The sequence below is a fragment of the Hippichthys cyanospilos genome, chromosome 8 (assembly GCF_059441005.1).
Source record: "Hippichthys cyanospilos isolate Australia breed blue-spotted pipefish chromosome 8, RoL_Hcya_1.0, whole genome shotgun sequence".
Taxonomy (NCBI): domain Eukaryota; kingdom Metazoa; phylum Chordata; class Actinopteri; order Syngnathiformes; family Syngnathidae; genus Hippichthys; species Hippichthys cyanospilos.
The window spans coordinates 1,600,407-1,619,169 of record NC_142376.1 but is presented as its reverse complement, the minus strand read 5'-3'; the positions used below and the strand labels follow the sequence as shown (position 1 = coordinate 1,619,169).

The window sequence follows — 18,763 nt, the reverse complement described above, 5'->3', positions numbered from 1 at the left end:
GCCCACCGAGGAATAGATCTTCCCTCAAAGAGGTCACACATAAAAAATAAATCACAGTAGTCAGATTTGGATTTCTTAGTAAAAATAATTCATTTCAGGACAACATATAAATAATTATTGAATCACACAATACACATATTTGATATGAATAAATACTTAACAAATAAAACCAGGCTTTTGTTTTTTTCCTCTCTCCGTACAATACTCCATTGTCGAAAGGTCCCACAAAGAAAAACTTGCATGATTTGTTACACTTTTTCTTGCACGTCTCAAAGCGTAAGTATTTTTTTTTTTCTTGTTGTTGTCACACTTGGTTGGATTAAGGTGGTTCTGGAGGCCATTTAAAGCACACGGAGACCTATAGTATAAGCGGACTACACCCCGACGCCAAGGCAGACTCGCCCCGCGCGCGGAAACCACATACTGCCACTGTACAGTACGCTCGGCTCACGGGGCCAAATTGGGGCCGTGCAGTGCAAACTCCAAAGGCCAACGCCATCCTGTCCCCCGGTCAAAATAGTTTTTTCCCCGCGTGAGAAAAAATTAAACAAACTCAAAGATTTTTGAAGTGATCAAACATTTCTAATGCATAAAAGTGGAAAGGTTAGTAAATAAAAGCACTCAAGACTTTTGACGCTATTTATCTTAGCTTGCGCTCGATGAAAACATTTGGTGTATTTTTCAATAGAGTCACTTTAACAAATTTGAGGATGCGGCGTGGAGAAAATGAAATCATTCACCGATTGAGCAAAACCTTTAACTTTTTACAGGTTATTTAATTTTCATGTGTACTGTTAGCTTCTATGCTATGACTGTTAGCTTTGCGAAAATCTCATGCGTCATCCTATTTTTCCCCCCATTATGCTATTTATGTTAGCTTCTACTTGTAATTATTTTTTGGATGAAATTAAGACAATCTTGGCTTCTGTGGTCAGTTTCATGGTAAACGTTGGCTTGTCTCAAGGCACACATCCAAGTACTAAACGTCTTTCATCCGAAGTTTTTCTTTGACATTTTGTCATTTATGCTAGCGTCTATATATGTTTCAATAACCAAGCCACCGCGACCAAATGTGAGGGCCAGAAGTGACAAAAACGGGACTACAAATCTGCCAAAATCTTCAACTTCCTGCGGTGATTTTTACGTCAACTGTTAGCTAGTCAATGTTAGCTTGGCGAAATTAGCGCGCGAGGTTCATTTTCACACACTTGCAAGCTCATTCGGAAATATTTTAAGACCTTTACAAAAAGGAAAGACAATTTTCACACACGCACCAAAAAAGCGGAGAAAAAAATATTTCGAATTTACAACATTCAACTTTTGCGGCGTTTGACGTCGGGGCGTTCCACTGCATCGAATAAAGAGCGCTGCCATGTCTAGCTAGTCCGAGGCGGCCATTTTAAGGAGGTATAACAACAACCGTTTGGCGCTTGATGGCACATGAAGATTATTTTGGAAAAGAAACCACACCAAAATAAGAAAACCCAAAGCTAGTATTAAAATACATCTTCAACATAAACAAAATTCCCCTAGTAAAAAAATAAAAGAGGAATGTCAGTTTTGAGATGCGCAGGCGTGTGTTTTGAGTGTGCGTATGTGTCAAAGATGAGGCATCAGGTCGGAAGGTCCTACGGCACGGACCCAGATCCATATTCACAAATGCACTTCAACCCCCCGGTTAGGTGCGCGGGGTGCGTGGAATTTTTCAAAAAGGTACGTTAAGGCTAAAACTAAACAAAAATAGGTTGGATTTCGGTACGGGATCAAAATATTTCAGATTTAAAATTCGAAAGGGTTTTTAAGTCGGTCAAACTTATCACGATAAAATGCGAAATTCGTCACGTAAGCGTAAAACTTATACGTCAAAATCACGTTGTGAAGTGACGAATTTCACATCATGTGAAATTCATGTTATAGCGGGAAATTGATCACATTTAAAAAAAAAAAAAAAAAAATCACAGAACTTTGTTTTTGTTCATTTTTGTCATTTGTGCTTTTTTTGATGTGCACTGAGAAACAATGCCGAAAAACCAAGGTCAAAATCACATTTCGTTTTGCTTTTCTGCGAATTTTTGAGCTCGCCTGGGAAAAGCGCAAAACAAACATTCGCAGTAATGTTTGATATTTCGCGCCGTATCGGCTTTGGGTCTCGAAAACGGAAGATCTGTCTTTTCTAATGAGCCGCGACTTAACAGGAGGGTTGATATAATAATAAAAACGGGGAGCGCTGATGCGGGGATCAGGCCCCCTGTGGTCCGTCTTCAAGGCAAAACTTCTGGAGGATGAGCCCCACTAGCGTACCGCGCCGTTACGGCGGCGCCACTAACACATTCAGATACGTTGTGCCGGACCCGGTAGGCAATTAAACGGCGTGCGAGTCTGCGTTCCTGTATGGCCGTACTGGTGAGGACCGCCGGAAGTATTTAACAACATTGTGAGGCCATTTAGGCCGGTCCTCACAAGTTCACACCTCTTTTTGGGGCTCAAGACTCTGAATTGGATTTTGGTTGAGGTTAGGATCATTTTTGTGCACTTTGTTTTTGACATAAGGTGTGGACCGAATCCTGAGGAGCTCTTGGACTTGTGGGGACCATTTTGGTGGGCCCCACAAGTTCAGGCCTCTTTTTGGGGGGTCAACATTTTTATTTTAGAGTAAAGCTTTGAATTGGATTTTACTTGAAGTTAGGGTAAGGCAATCTGTTTTATGGTTAAAGATTAAGAAATGCATTGTCAGTGGGATGTTCCTGACCATTATGAATTTAAAAAAATAATAATAAAAGTGTGTGTGTGTGTGTCCTTGGTTTTGGTATAAAGCGAGGACCAAATCGCAGGTTTCACTGTCTTTGTGGGGACTTCTTGTACTTGCGGGAACTATTTTGGTGGACCCAAGTTCAGAGCTCTTTTTAAAAGTCAAAATTACTTTTGGAGTATTAAGGGTTAGGGATTAGGAAATGCATTACATAAGTTAATGCGATGCCTCTCACCCTTAAGAAAAAAAAAAGGTTTGTGTGTGTGTGTCCCTTTTGTGGGTTTTTGACCCAATGTGGGGACCAAGTCCCGGGTTCCACTGCCTTTGTGGGGAGCTCTTTTTGAGGGTCAGAACGTGCTTTTACAGTATAGCTTCAAATTGGATTTCGGTCGAGGGTACGGTTAGGCAATCTGCTGCGACGGTTAAAGTTAGGGGCCAGGAAACGCGTGACGTCAATTGGATGTCCTCATAAGTACAGCCGTACACGACTCTGCGCGCGTGCGTCGAAGCGGTCCGTAAACAGGCAAAAAGTAAGATCCAAGGCAACTGATGTGCTGTAAGTGGGGGCTAGAAGAAAGTAAATGCTGAAAGGAAGTCTCCGGTGGAGAGGCTCGCTGTGCGTGCAGCACCACAAAGCGGCAGGGGCCCGCCCTGGCTCTCTTGCCACTCTCAAAATGAGTCAACACAGACGCCGCTCCAAACGGACGTACATGGGGATTTTACCATCAACGGCAAAGTATACTTTCCGCCGCGGCCCTCCGCGCTAAGCGCATTTGGCTTCCATCTCCCATAGACGCCACGTACTGCCGGCGGCGTGCGCCAGAGTCAAAGGAGATTCGAATCAAGGTCAATTCACTTTTGAGGGGGACGGTGAAAAGGGGGACGCCTCGCAGTCGTAAACAACTAGGGGAGGAAAATAAACGAGGAAAAGTGGTAATATGAAGGAAAAGTCGTTTTTTTCATGTTAAGTCATTTTCAAAAAGTCGGTCTTTAAAATGCTATTTTGAATACAACAAAAAAGTTAATTATTTTGAGACGTTATCATTTTTGTGTTATTTATGGAAAATTATCATTATCTTTTTTTCTTTTTTCCAAAGAATGACCGCTTTCGTAAAACAATTTCAAATGTACGACTATTTTCCAGAGATTACGACTTAACGCAAGATTTCTACTTTATTATAACAAATTTGCTCTTTTAAGAAGTGCCACAAATAACTTCTATGTTTGGAGCAAAAAGCCAAACTGAAAAAAGACGAGCTACAAAAGAATAACTATACAAATCAAATGAATGGAGCGCATATTGCGTGAGATGCTCGTCCCTTAAATGTGACATCATACAAAGGAGACGAGCCCCTTTTTTGGCAAGTCTCTACCCTGGTCAGCGTTTCTTTAAAAAAAAGTGCATTTCCGAGACCTAAATGGCTGGAGAATATACTTTTTCCCGAAAAAAATTCCCATGTACGTTTGGACACACAAGAATTTGTTAAGCATAAGCGGCGTTAACATACAAAGGCGGATTTCCGTCAAAAGACTTATGGAAGATGCGATCACACCGTGTTGATTGTAAGAGCTTGGATTTTTTTTTTTTCTCTCTCGTTTTTGGCAAGAACACTGAAGGATTTGGATTGGAGGGTGAGGACAATTTTGATTGGTCGCAGCGCTCTCTCACTCACACTTTCATACCCTGGAGGACAAACGAGACGGACGAGGGCCAGAAATCCTTGGCTGTGTTCTAGAACAGTGATTCCCAAACACCGTGCCGCGCGCGACCAGACCCAATCGCGAAATTTCATTCGCGACAAATAATTCGGAAATGCCACTAGATGGTGCTCTAGCTCCGCTCAAAAGGTTTTCTGCTAAAGGTCACGTATTTCATCTGGGTAGCGATGGCGAGTCTTTGCCTTGGGTGTGTACACGCGCATTTTGTTTAGTCTGTGTTGAGTATGCTGGTCCGTTTTTTTCTAGATGAAATAATACGAGCCATGTATTTTAAGGGCAAAGCAATACGTCAAATTGATTAGATTTTTTGGGGGCATTTTAAAAATGTGGCGCAATTTCAGAATTAGCCAAATTGTTGAGTGTGGGTAGTTATGGCCAGTCTTTGCCATTTGTGTGTATCCATAGACATTTCAGGTTCATTTTTTTCCCCCAATTTATCTTACAGATGTGTCTCGGGCTGGTCAATGAAAAAAAAACCAACTTGGTGTCGAGCCTAATCATGAAAGCTCGGAACATTAAGATTATGTTAGCGTTGATTTAAAATTGTGGTCTTAACATTTACAAAGGGTTCATTTTTGAATAATTGAAATGTTTATGGTGTTTATTACTCTGGAGTTAAGACCATGAACGGCCAAAATGACTGGGGAAATATATATATATATATATACGCACACTGTACTAGCAACATTTTTGTCTAGTCGTCTAGCGGTGTGGCGCGAGATTTTCCAAATGTTAAATGTGTTGGGAAACACTGGTCTAGAAAGCAAAAAAGAAAAAAAAAAGAAAAAGAAAAAAAATCGGATGCTTCCGGTTGACGTACAATCATTGCGTCCGGCACGAGTGGGGAGGTACCTCTAAGTACATTTTGCACACGTGCGGCCGCAGCTCGTCGGATGGTCATAAATGCACAAAGAGGTATTGTGGAGGCCATGTCTACTGTGCGCGCACGCGCGCGTACACACACACGCACACACGCACACACACACACACACATACACACACACAGTGGCATAATCCCCCGCCATGTGCACACTCGCTTCACATTCTACACGGGGGAGGAAAGGCCGGTTCGGGAGTGAGATCGGGGGGGGGCGGGCGGGTGGTGATTTTCAGGCCATACGGTTACTAGTTAGTCACTAGCTAGTTAGTCACTTGGTTCGTTAGTAGGAGGACGCGGGCGGCGTTCATCCGCGGTAGATCTGCTTGAAGTGGTCGCATTCGTTGCAGTAGCCCTGTTTCTCCTGGTTGGCGTAGTGGTCGCAGCCCTGCGTCCGGCACCGCTGCTTGGACTTCTCCTTGGGCGCCTGCGCCCGCCGGCCGGCGTCCCGGCCCTGGCCGCCCCGCGTGTGGCACTCGGGGCAGAGGTCCGTGCAGCCCGGAGACACGTTGCTGCAGCCGCTCCGCCGGCATTGCGTCTGCGTTTGCGTCTGCGACTGCTGCGTGGACCGGGGTTTGCTGGCTCGCTCGCGCTATCCGGCCCAACAAGCACAAAGGGGACGGGATAAGCGCGCAAAAGAAACAAGTTGGCCGATTCCTATCAAATAAATACTTTATAAAACAAAGCGGTGCGCAAAATACGAGCAGTCCGCACGCGGCTCGCCATCACGACATCGGCCGCGACGAGTGATTGAGCTCAGCCTCGGCGATAGCAACATTTAAAAAGTCGAGCGCTTTTTTGATCGCGGGTCAAAACGAGCACTTTGTCATCCTACCACCGGGGGGCGATTTGCATGACAAAAGCCTCAGCTTTTCTTTTATTTACCAGTGTGAAATGGCAGTGAGTTTCTTACCTGATTCCTAATATATACGGCGCTAATCGGATTGGCAAAAGGTTGGAATAAATTCAGATTGAAATGACCAAAAATGACATTTTGACTGCTAATTGATTAAAATGTGCTTAATAGTAAATAATGTACTTGGTTCCAAACAGGCTTATTCTTTTCACCGGTTTACACTCAGCAAGTAAGTTAGCTGTGCCAAAATGTTCCTATGTCTTGTTGGATGAATTTGTTTTAATTATGATTTACTTTATTTATTTAAGTCTATTATTATTTGTAAGGGTTAGCCTTGAAGCCTTGTTTATATACGGCTTGTTTAAAAAAAGGGGCAATAAAGAGACATAATCGTGATTTCAATATTGACCAAAATAATTCTGATTATTATTTTGGCCATAATTGTGCAGCCCAAACATATACACACACAGTTATTAATCTTTCATATTTTGCTGACAACGGAAAGTGAAAACACAAAATATGAGGGTCCGCCTAAAAGGGAAGTTCAAATATTTGCTAGAAGACTCCAAAAGTCAATTTTATGTTTCCAATCCCACTTTGTTTCTTTCCTTTCAGACACTCCAAAAACAAAGAAGAACAGAGCGACAAAAGAAAGCAGATGACGTTGCCGTGAAGTAAACGTAAGGTAGTGGCACCTACCACGACAGGGGGAGGGGAATGCGGCGTGCGATGCGCCGCCTGGTTGAGCCGTGCGCTTTGCTCTTTGACGTAGCATTTGTCGCAGTAGCCCTCTAGCATGGCCTTGCCCAGCGCGCCGCAGCCCGGCCCGCGACACCGCGTGGCGTTCTGGAAGCCGGACTCCACGCCGTGCCGCCCTTGTGCCGGGGGAGGAGGTGTCAGGTCTGCGACGGGGGGAGCACACAAAATTCCTCAATATTGTCAAAAGCCCGTCGTCAAATATACCCTGTGTATAGTTCATTCTTGGAAATTTTTAAGAATAAGAAGGATATATGGCCCTATTATAAAATGTTGATTATTTTCAGTTATTTTATTCAAAGTATCGAACCCAACAAAGTTTTATGATTAAAAAAATTAACCCTGCACAGCAAACACTTGCGACTTTGCATAACTTTCTTCAATCACCAATTGGTTTTAAATGGCAATAGTAAACAAGTGTAGTAAAGCACCCAATTATCACTCTGCCAATGGCACGTGCAAAACTTTGATCGAATGTTTGAAACAATTTTCAAATATCCTAGTTTTAAAATGCTGAATTAATGTGATGTGTTGGCCTACTCTATTTTCAACTAAAATTAACTCATCATATTTGTACTCATTTAGCGTAATTTTGGACTACTCACAAAATAGTACTGACATTTTTTTCCTTGCGGATTGCACTTTTTTTGTTTTCATTTTTCACAAATAATCAGACATATTTCCGTGTTTTCGACAGCGACCGATGACGAGGGGTGTGAAGGGAGAAAACTCACGGTGGTTGGTCTGATAGTCTACGTAGCAAATGGTGCAGAAGCCCAACTTCTCGGGCGTGCCAAAGAACTGGCAACCGGATCTCTTACAGGGCCGGGCCAGCGGGGCCTGCCAGGCGGAGGCGTGGCCCGGCCGCTCCGTCTCCCCGGGCCGGCCCCAGGCCGAGGCCGAGGACGAGGACGAGGAGGAGGGGGCCTCGGTCCCGGGCTTGCCGGGCTGCGGTTCCAGCGCTTGCGGAGCTTGCTGCCTCTGCATGCAGGGCGGACACAGCCCGTTGAATATCCGAAAGGCCTCCTGCCTGCACATGGCGCAGCGCTCCGATTCCGCCTCGCGGGGACCCCACTGGTTCCAAGCGGGGGCCTGCGGCGCCAGCGGGGGAGGGGCCAGAGTCTCCGAGCCCAAGGCGGTTCCGCTCCCCGCCGGCGCGTGGTTCTGCCTGGCGTTGAAGCAGCGCTCGCAGAGTCCGGCGTGCTCCACGCTGAGGGTGAAGAGGCAGCCGGGGGTTTTGCACTTCATGGCGTGGGTCTCGCTGTACAGGCTGAGACTGGGTGCGGTGGGCGGCGGGGCCGAGCGCGGGCTGGACAGGACCACCACCCGGCCGGACGAGGAGGACGACGGCGGGCTGCTGCTCCGGCCTCCTCTGGAGCTCCCCTCGCTACTGTCCGAGCCGTTGCCGGCGTTTCCGCCCCCGCCGCCGCCGCCGCCCTTGGTGTGCACCAGGCCCTCTATCCGGGTGGCGGCGGCGGCGGCGGCGGTGGTGGTGGCCTGGCGTTTCTCAAAGCACTCGTGGCAGTGAGGCTGCGTGTCCACCGACACGTAGAAGGTGCAGCGCGGCGTGGCGCAGCGGATCTCGATGAGCGAAAGCTGCGAGACGGCGAAGGGCGGCGGGCGCTGGGGCTGAGCCGCCCACGCTTGCTCCTTGTCCTCCTGCCAGCGCTGGTACTCGTGGTTGACCAGCTGTAGGTAGTCCTCCATCAGGTTCATGTCCTCCGGGAGGTTGCCCTCATCTAACCTTTTGGGCGACAGACATCAATGGTGCTCGTTACCTCCGCATATTTTTTTAGGATACAAATACACCTGTTGTTGTTGTAACCTAGCAAAAAAAAAAAAAACAACAACAACGCACCAGCGCCATCTCAAGGCAACCAAATGAACTACATTCATTATCAACCGCTTCAATTAGTATTATAATTTTAAAGGGTTTAGGAGAGTTTTGGGGGGCTGTATATTGCAATGCTTTTTAATGCGGCTATTTGAGTAAAATGGTACTATTTTTTTGTGTGCGATGCCTTACACTGCCGTGTTACAGCAAAAAGTCATGCGTGACATTACTTTTGTAATGCATTACTCCCAACGCTGTTTATAGCTTTATAGACACCCTAAAAGAAAGTACCGTGCGGCGTTGATGATGCGCGTGGCGTCGTATCCCAATCCAATGACGGGGATCTCGATGAGCAGCAGGTAGTCTTTGAGAAGCCTCTCCTTCAGCTGCTGCTCCTTCTCCATCAGAAAGTGCAGCTTCAGCTCCTCGAAGCCTCCTCGACCGGGATTGATCAGCGGCACGGCTCGGATTTCTTAGGCGGGAGAATAACTTTTGTTTTGTTTTGTTTTTTGGATGGGGGGGCATTTTAGTTCATTTTTGTAATGAGACGGTTGACGGCGATGAGTAACCGTTCACTCGGGCAAACCTTTTCCTTACCGGGGCCGCTGTCTTTGATGGTGATGAGGGGCGCAAAGTGCTGCGAGTCGTAGCCCAGAACGATGGGATACTTGTAGCACTCGGCAGACGGCCAGTGCAACGGGAGATAAATCCCGCCTACGTTGAGGGGGGAGATGGATGAACCCGATTTCATACTTCTCAGCACCTGGTCTGTTGTTAAAAGAAAATCTCTTGTCGGTGAAGGAGCACAACTCCAGAACCTGTCTTTGCAAAACTAAAATGTTCTGCTAAAAAGTTCTGAAAAACACATCACAGTTGCTCTGGGCGCAGAAACGGCCCATCATGTCGCAACTTACGAACATCACATGACTAAAGTCGGAAAAACTGGGATCTGTCATTACCCGAGCAATCGTTTAAAAGCAATTGACAAAATGGCGGCACCCTAATTAGGATGAAAACAAGTGGATTTTGCTGCATAACTCACATGATTTTTTTTGCGTGTACCTGCTATTACGATGATGGGTCTACGGAGGATGTTGGAAAGGACGAAGATGTGAATGTCCTCCAGCGAATCAAACTGGAGGCCGTTGCTACTGGACACCGGGGACGCCATCTTGACGATTTTTTCCCACTCGTCCTCCCAGTTCTGGAAATCAACAGCCCATGAAGGCGATTGGCGGCTTCATTTGACAAAATGAAAGCTTGCGCCTCTCACCGTGGTGGTGTATCGGAGGCCCGTCTGGGTAAACTCTTGGGAGTGCAGAAGCTCGGCCTGGAAGCGTGCCCGAAAGACGCTGGTGTCCGTCTCTTTTAAGACTCCGTGGAGGGCTTTTCGGAGGACCAGGTCCGTGTCCTGGACGCCCAGCATGTACTGCGAGGCAGCGTGCAGCAAACAGTTGCCATCGCCTTCGCAAACACACAAAAATCAGATTCTGTTTTCAGCCACACACTAATACAAATGTACGTAACAAATTACTATTGACTTAAAAGAAAAAAAATGGCAAGTAATACTGCAAAAATATATTGACATCCTGAGAATTGCCCTCCTTCAGGACTTTCACATGACATATTTTGACTGTACTCATTGATTTCTTCTTGAAATGACTTTTAGCACGGTAACCACAATTTTATTCTTTCCATTTAAAAAAAATATATATATTTATTTGTATATTTCATTGCATTGTTTCCATTTCTTTTAATAGTCAATGTTGATAAATTTTTACTTTTTTATTTTGGTCTTGAAATATGCCTTATTTTATATTGCAATAATTTGCTTTTATTCTGCTAAAAATCCCAAGTCAGTTCATCTAAATTGTTACATTATTCCTGTGATGTTTTTTTTTAATTGGTTTCCAGAGGGCAAGGCAAGATTTTAAGTCAAGTTCACAACAAACGGCCCTAACAACGTTCTTGAGGAGGCACATAAATGACAGTCTGTATTAACCAAGGCAATGTGGACATTGAAAAAGAAAGTGCATGGATAATTACAGTATATTGCATGTAACAAACACACACACACGCGCGCTCGGTGAAGGAGGAGCGTGGGGATTTTCCGCGCTGTGGGCTAGATTGTGCGATATGACGCTCACATGTCTGAAAGCATAAAATGATCAGAGCTTCTCCTTTAGAGGTCAACCATGAGAAGCTGTATAAAATTAAATAAAGCTTTATGGCAGGCTTATCCCCCAACTGGTAATGTCAAACTTGTTCTCACAATACCAAAATTCCGACTTTAACTAGCTAACCAATAATATCGATTAGTTTGATTTCTTAAGCAGCTTTTGTTAAAGGCATTACATTCAATAAAAGAAGCGAGCAGGCTGAACCAACGTCCAGGATCATTCTTGTTCGCACACAGGAATATTACTAATACGAAGAGGATTACCCAATTAAGAGTGGCAAGGTAATGTATGGATCTTAGAAAATACGGAAAGGTATTCCATTTGATTCGTTTAATAATTGCGCACAATCAACTTCGAATGTTTATGGCAAAATGAACCAGTCGCGATGAGAAGGATGAACAACTGCTTGGGCATATTCAACACTGCACTGGCGGTGCGTTCACTGGACTGCTCACAATGTGGGGAATCTAAAAAAACACGCTTAACTTAACCCTCAATAAATGTCGAATTTGCGGATATGAAAACAAGAAAATATGAAGAGTTTAGTAAGATGAGATTTATTCTGTTTTGCAATAGTTTGGGCATTGTTGCCAAACTGTTGGTGCGTCTTATACGCGGTAACATAGAAAAATACCAGAATTCGTCCCCAAATTTAAGGGTGCATCCGATACACACAGGTGCGTCTTATATTTGGGGAATTACGGTATATAATAGCAGTAAGCGATCAGGCTTTTGCTTGATGAAATACCCAATTCTGTAAAGCATTTTGGTGTTTAAATGTGCAACGTTTAATTTGCATTGTTTAAGGGGGAAGTTTGCAATTTTCCAAATAAATCCCCGTTTGTCGTTGATGTGAAAACGGTCATTATGACTTAGTAGTGCATGAGGATGCGCTGACTTCAGAGCCTCCTTGAAAAAGATTGTGCAGAGGCTTGTTGATGCCGCCACACGAAACCTAGCAACTTCATTTTCTTGATCCCGACTCATCTGAGGCGGCCCCGGACTTTCCGCGGTGCGAGGGAACGGGAGGGCGGTGTGCTGCCGTGTTATCTTGAAACAGCAACCGCTACTGCTATCGGTTACTCACATCATGTATGAATGAGTGTGTGTCTGCGGAATGGGCCACGTGTGTGGTCGGAATGAAAGTGCGGGAAAAAGTATTGGGACAGACTATACTTCAAATGGAGGAAAATACATCGGCCTATTCGGCTTTCCGGAGGCCACGGAGGGATTTTTGCATGTTCGGCCGTGCTAAACACACACGGCACCAGGACACCACCACATCATTCCACAATTCACACTTCTCGTTATTCATTTATTGAACAGGATTGTAGTAAAGTGCTCCCTCATAATAATAACCCCTCAACTCCACGAAGTAGCCATTTTTTTTCCTCACAATTATACTTATAACCTTTATGTCTTCAAACATATGCCTTGTACACACAAGAAGCAGATTATCTTAAAAATAGACATATAATTTACTGTTTTACACAAATTTTCAATGCGATGAATATGGAACCGAAAGCATGAACCGGCAGCCATAAAGTTATGTTTCATGTCAAAACAATCCAGTCGTTGCATTATCAGGAAAAGCCTGTATGTCCAAGGCGGGCCCATAGGACCTCTTACAATCGTTACACCTACAATTATTAGTTTTGCTTTGTTTTGTTTTTGGCGGGCCTCAACATGCCAGAGAACTCACCACAATTCTGTTAGCGTGACATTTTAGTGGTTCAAGACGACACTGCCCAAAACACATTATTTATTTATTTATATATATATATATATATATATATATATATATATATATATATATATATAAATGCATGCTATTTTGGGGCAAATGTAAATGAGTACGGCCGACACAAAGAGCCCTGATTGTTCTGACCTTCTCCAGCTGTTCTTTCATTGACGGATTTTTGCCGTGTGCGTACATGTGCGCGTGGAGCTCCAGTGACTCAGCAGCAGACATTTAGTGCGTGTGCGAGTGCGCGTCCTTCGCTGAATGTCACTTTTGGATCCTTCAGAGTCAGGCAAGCTTTCAGATCTGTGTGTCTCATTTTGATGACATCATCACCGCATGACAGGAAGTTCTATGTGGCTGTTGAGCAGCAGTAGGGAGTCAGGAACATTTTGTCAAGCTCTGGGTGCTTTCTGAAGAGGAACCAATCCAGCGTGTTACAGTAGATTGTGAGTCAACGCCCGGGACGAGTTCCTCGTCGATGCTGTCACCGCGATACAAAGGTGAGATTATTTCTGCTTCCTTCTAAGCCAGTTTGGGCTGATGGTTTTTTTTTTGTTTGTTTTTTTTACCGAAGGCTAAATACGGTCAAAAAATAAAACCTTGACTTTCTTCAGTCAATCAGGTTGATTATTTTTTTATTGGGAGAAATAAACCCAACAACATTTGTTTGTTAAAATCAATTTTAATATAATTGATTTCATGATTTCACTCGTTTTCAAATCTTTTGATTTTTAAATGACAAATTAATCGATTGTCCATTCCTAGCCCACAATACAATTTATTACTGTGCTACGATTAATGACTATTTGTATTATTATTTTTAGCACTTGGCACCTAGTGCGACCTGTTGAGTCTGGAATGACGCTACTCCCATCTGTGGTCCCTACTGAAGGTTTCCTAACTTCCCCAGATGTTTTTTTTTTTCAGTTTTTACCGTCATCTTCTGGGAATTTTGTTCAGGGGATGCCGTTGTGTTTTTGTGACGTTCTGTATGATTTCTTTTTCACCCGTGAAGCCCTTTGAGACTGTGGTGATTACAAATAAATTTGACTTGACTTGAACGGGCCCTCCCGACAGCTTTTTATTTTGAAATGATCGACCAATTCGGTTTTTTTTTCAGCCCCGTTATTGACTCTGGTTATCAGCAGTAAAGGTGGATAACTGCTATTTGGAACCGTCAAATTTTACATGTTTAAACTGCAAACAAACTCAAAGGCATCAGTGTTTCCAGGGTCAGCAGAACTACTGAGCCAAAACAATGTGATTACTCCACTATACATGATTCTTCACAACAAAGGAGACACCTGCTAATTTGACCAAAATTATGTTTTTTTTTAACGATCTCATGCAAAGGTCTTTCTCAAAAAAAGGTTTACTCCCAGCACTACTTGAAGGTCTGCTCTAAAAATAGACTTCTGCGTACAATTCTCGACAGCTGCGCTTTGTTTACGACAACTTACGTAGGCAGCGACGAGAGCTTGGTCACGTTTGATTTAACGAGGCCTAGCCGGCTGAGACACACCTGACGGCGGGCGCGAGGCACGCTGTAAATCTTCCCGGCGACGTAAATCTATTTAAGAACCTGTGAGATTTACACCCCTCTCGCGCATGCGGTGACAAAGAGGGGGCAGACCCCTGAGTTGTAAATAAAAGGGTGTGAAACCACAGAGTTTCCCCGCGTGCCTTTTACGAAAACATGACTTTGCAACCTTCAAAACCAAAGCGGGGTGACTAAAGGAGAAATGTGGAACCCAAGAAGCCCTCGCTGCCGTCACTTACGGGATCCGCACAGGCAAAAATGAAATAAAATCTCAGCAAAATATACAGTTTATGTATGAATCATTAAAAAAAAAGCAACAGGTGTAGCTCTCATTCTCAAACTTTTTGGGGGATAATTTTTCCCCTGGGATTTTTTTTTTTTTTTTAATAGAAAAGCAAGTAATCCCTAACCAGCACAAAACATTTTTTGGTGGGAGAAAAAAAAACTGAGCCCTGAGCACATGTGATGTCGTTTTCAGTCAACATCTAGAGGCAAAATGCATTTTCAAAAGGTATTCATTGTACATGAAAAACAATGCAGTTATCGAACGAATTACAGACAAAAGACTGATTGGCGAAGCCAAGTATCTCCGATGAAAGCCACATGTAGTGCTGAACCCTCTAACTTTTCGATTAGTACTTCCCACGAGACACAAAATCATTACTGTAGAAAAAAAGAATAAAATGCGGTTAAAAAAAAAAAAAAAAGAAACAAAATGCAACAGGTCCCACTACAGAACGTCCTGCAACCTTACTCGAGCCCACACGTTCACAAACGGGTGTATGGCTCATTTTCTTTTCAAATGAAGAGCAAATTAACTGGAATAGGAAGCAACTTATTGCGACTCCTTTGCAAATGTCGTACGCCTCTATTTTTCTGAAATTTCATACTGATGCGCATTATCATTTGTGATCCATTTTCTTATACAATCTACAAATAAAACCGCTGATACCATACAATCTATTTTTCTGGATTTGCCTAAGAAAATGCCCCTAGATATACCAGTAAAAATGTCACCCCAAAGGTAGTTTTTTCATGAATTTCATCCCAAAATGGCTTGCGCTGATTAAGGGATACTTGCCTGAAAAAAAACTTTGCAGAAAAAAACTGCGGGTGTATGGAGAACGAGTTTATGCGCTATAAACGCTATAATCCCTCAACCGATCCCAACCCACCAGACACACTAAGAGAGCGTTTTGCAACCGGCGCACGGCCCCTTACCGTTGGTCCGCAGGGGCACCATCTTCTTCACCTCCCGGCACCAGTTGAGCTTCTTCTCCTGCTCCAGCGAAGCCTGCATGACCCGATCCAAGATGGCCGCCTGTACCACCTCGCGGAAGGCCTGCGGGAAGTGGTTCATGGCGATCATCTCCAGCGTGTAGCGGTGCATGCCGCGCAGGTGGTGCATGAGGCCGCCGCTGGCCGCCGGCTTGGCCACGTCGTTGGGCACCCGCTGGCGGATCTTCACCGCCTTCAGCAGGTTGGACACGAACAGGAACTTGGGGAGGAAGTTCTGGCCCTGCGACATGGCGGCGGGGAGCGGGAAGCGGCGGCGAAGGAGGAAGGTGGAAGCTGCAACGGAGGGAGACGGTTAGTCTGCGAGGAAGCCACGGCCGGAGATTCCCTTCTTTGATTTTTTTTTTTAATTGGGGAGTTAATTTATAGCTTGCTTGGGAAAGCACCACCAACACAATCATCAGGACAAGTTAAAAATAACCAGACAGACACCCTTGTATTTTGGTTGGTTTTGACAATTAAAAAAAAATGCGCCTTACGGCAAAATATCTTGGATGGCATTTATGTAACATACTCGTTTGTACACTATATTACCAGTAATGGCTCTGGGAAGCACAGTGGCTTGGTGGATTGCTCTCAGGATTTTTCTCTTTTTTTAATTAATTACCTTAAACTGTATTACAGCCTGAGAAAAAAATTGTCAAAAGTCAGCTGCTGGGGTACCATTTTTTCAAACGCAATAAAACAAGGGCTGTGCAAAAATTTGTATTAACTCGATTTTTTTGACAATTTAAAAATTGACATTCTGAATATTAGCTAAATTGCGAAATTTAAATTTTACACAGGATCTCTTAATTATTAACTACTTCACTGTGGCATTGAAGAAAATTATGCACGAGCTCTGAATGGCAATTTTTTGCACATGTTTAAGATGTTAATTTGACATTCAAACTTATTTTAAAAAAAAAACAACATCAATCACAATCAACATTTTGCACAAGATTTTGTAATAAATCAAACCTTTAAATTAAAGTTTATTGCTTTGATTATAGTCGACTGAAATCACAAATGTCCAGAACGACTGAAAAACTGTTATATTTTGGCGAGGCCACTTAAGAGGAAGAAAATTATCAAGGCAAACGTGAAATAGAAAAGTTATGGTGCAGTTATGCATGAAAACCTTCATTAGATCGAAGCCGCAATAACTGAATCGCGACGTAGCGAGGGAACACCGTAAATCAACTTAATAGGTCGACATTTCACAATGAGTGCATCGAGTCATGCACAACAGGACTTTAGACGCCATAGTTTTTAGGGCACTTTGGATTTGGATTGCCTCGGCTCCGAAAAGATCAGAAAACGTCGTTTCAAGGGGGGGTAAATTCGGCCCCGATGCCTTAGGTTTGCCACCCGCGCCTTAGCTTAACGTCCCTAAACAGCGGCAGGTGCACGAGGAAACGGGTGGCGGGGCTTGGGGGCCCAGACATACAACACACATTAGTACATGTCAGTGACAACGAGGCTGACGTAATGTCCAACGACAACAATACCGGGCGCCGAGCCCCCCACCGAAAAGCGTCCGCTCAGAGGCGACCCTAGGCCGGCTAAAGAGCCCCGGCGACGGCCCGCTCGCCGGGGGACGATGACGTCTTTGTAAACAATGGCTGGCCGTCGTGAGGCGCTTCCTCCGCCGACTCGAGGAGGCCCCCGCAAGCAGCGGCAGCCTTTCCTCGGGCACGCCTGGCGAATCGGGCCGGGCCGGGCCGGGCCGAGCCGAGGAGACGCGACGTTCGTCGGGGTCGGGCTTACCTGCCGACGTGCGCGGGGGGGGTGGGGGCTGGTGCTACAACAAAGGCCGCCGGATGCTCGGCAGCCTCGTCCTCTCGCTCGGCGCCATTCGAGCTTCTCCTCTCGGCGAGGCTATTCTCTTTTTGGGGGGGTGGGGGGGGACCGCTCGCACTTTGACGAGCTCTCGTTCACTGCGAGTACACGCGTGTGCACCGACGATAGCGTTTAAAACCATGTACATAAAAAAAAATAAAAAGAGGAGAGGGGGGAAAAAGCCCAAGTCAAGGGGATTTCCACGCAGGGACTTTCCGTCCACCCATTTTTTTCCCTCCCTCACTCAAGTCGATCCTCCCTCCCTCGCTTCCTCCTCACCCCCGGGTGCTGTTACGCTAGACGCCACTGGGGGGCGTCGGCGGGCGGAGCAGTCTTGGTCGTCCACCAGCAGAGCGACTCGAAGAATAAAGACTACAATGAACTACAAACGTTTGATCATCCATTTTCCCCCCGTTTTTAACATTTTTGTCATCTTTCTTTGTCATATATTTAAATTATTCTATCTGTTCCCTACTTTTTAAACAGGGTTGTCAATTTTTGGTTTTATAAATATTTGGTTTCTTTGAAACAGATTTTTATCTAAAAAATTCGTAATTACAGAGATTATCAATTCTATTTCATGCTGTGTTTTATACTCAAATTTTGTCCCATTTTGTCATTTCATTGTTAATTTCATTTTATTAAAAAGTGTTAAAAAATAAAAAGTGTTTTATTTCTTCCTTTTTTCTTTTTAAATAACATTTCACGTGTTCGAACGTTTCCTCCTTCAAATTATTGAATGATGGGATGTGATCTTCTAAAAAAGAATAATTAAAAAATCATCCGTTTCAGTGGTAGTAACTTGATTTGCTTTTGAAATAATATTTTTGCTTCTGCAGAAATGTCTCGTGTTTACCAGTAACGAGCAGGCTGGTGAAAGAAAAACAAAAGTGGAAACCAAACACAAGTTGTGACACCATGATGACTTGGCAAGTTTGCACGTGTTTGTGCACACGGTTCGTTCAAGATGACGGAAAGCAAAACTTGGTAGAAAAGTCAAAAAGCTGATTTGCATTTTTATTCATCACGTGACACAGTTTCACCCCGTTGTAGAAAAAATGATGTTATTAAAAAAAACATGATTAACAAAAATATCAACGCTAAATGGAAACATAACAATGTACAATAAGAATAAATGAAACAAAAGGTAGCTAAAAACTAGAACAGAAGATAAAAAACGTAAACAAATGAACAGCACGCAACTCAAAATTGCAATTGGTGTCCAAAGTTGGAGAGCAAGCAATTTCATGCTCTAACAACCCAGTGCCCCAGAGTAACTTTTTGACCCACATTTTTTCCACTAGCACTACAAAAATCATCGGGGCGCCTTCCTCTGGTCCTGGTATGAGGTGTTGAAACCCAAATGCATGGGGCGGGGGGAACCCTGAACA

The 18,763-nt window shown here is 44.3% G+C and overlaps 1 protein-coding gene across 2 annotated transcripts; it reads right to left on the bottom strand.

The window, feature by feature from the left end:
- Positions 1–65: 65 nt before the first annotated feature.
- tnfaip3 (tumor necrosis factor, alpha-induced protein 3) lies at positions 66–17,600 on the bottom strand. Of its 2 annotated transcripts, XM_088421678.1 has the most exons (9): positions 17,301–17,600; positions 15,477–15,827; positions 10,065–10,255; positions 9,854–9,995; positions 9,389–9,559; positions 9,083–9,263; positions 7,692–8,701; positions 6,901–7,103; positions 66–5,937 (listed from the first exon to the last, which is right to left on the bottom strand). In XM_088421678.1, exons 2-9 carry the CDS (start codon positions 15,781–15,783, stop codon positions 5,653–5,655), a joined length of 2,490 nt encoding a protein of 829 aa, XP_088277804.1. In that variant the 5' UTR covers positions 15,784–15,827; positions 17,301–17,600; the 3' UTR covers positions 66–5,652. The 2 variants fall into 2 exon arrangements, with proteins under 2 accessions (XP_088277804.1, XP_088277805.1); XM_088421679.1 differs by lacking the exon at positions 17,301–17,600 and having other exon boundaries at positions 15,477–16,120.
- Between the last annotated feature and the right edge of the window lie 1,163 nt (positions 17,601–18,763).

Coding starts and splice junctions, on each gene's coding strand:
- tnfaip3 (XM_088421678.1), bottom strand. CDS start 15,783: ATGTCGCAGGGCCAGAACTTCCTCCCCAAGTTCCTGTTCGTGTCCAAC. Junction 9,996..10,064: donor GCCTCCGATACACCACCACG/GTGAGAGGCGCA, acceptor GTTGATTTCCAG/AACTGGGAGGACGAGTGGGA. Junction 9,264..9,388: donor CATCAAAGACAGCGGCCCCG/GTAAGGAAAAGG, acceptor CTCCCGCCTAAG/AAATCCGAGCCGTGCCGCTG.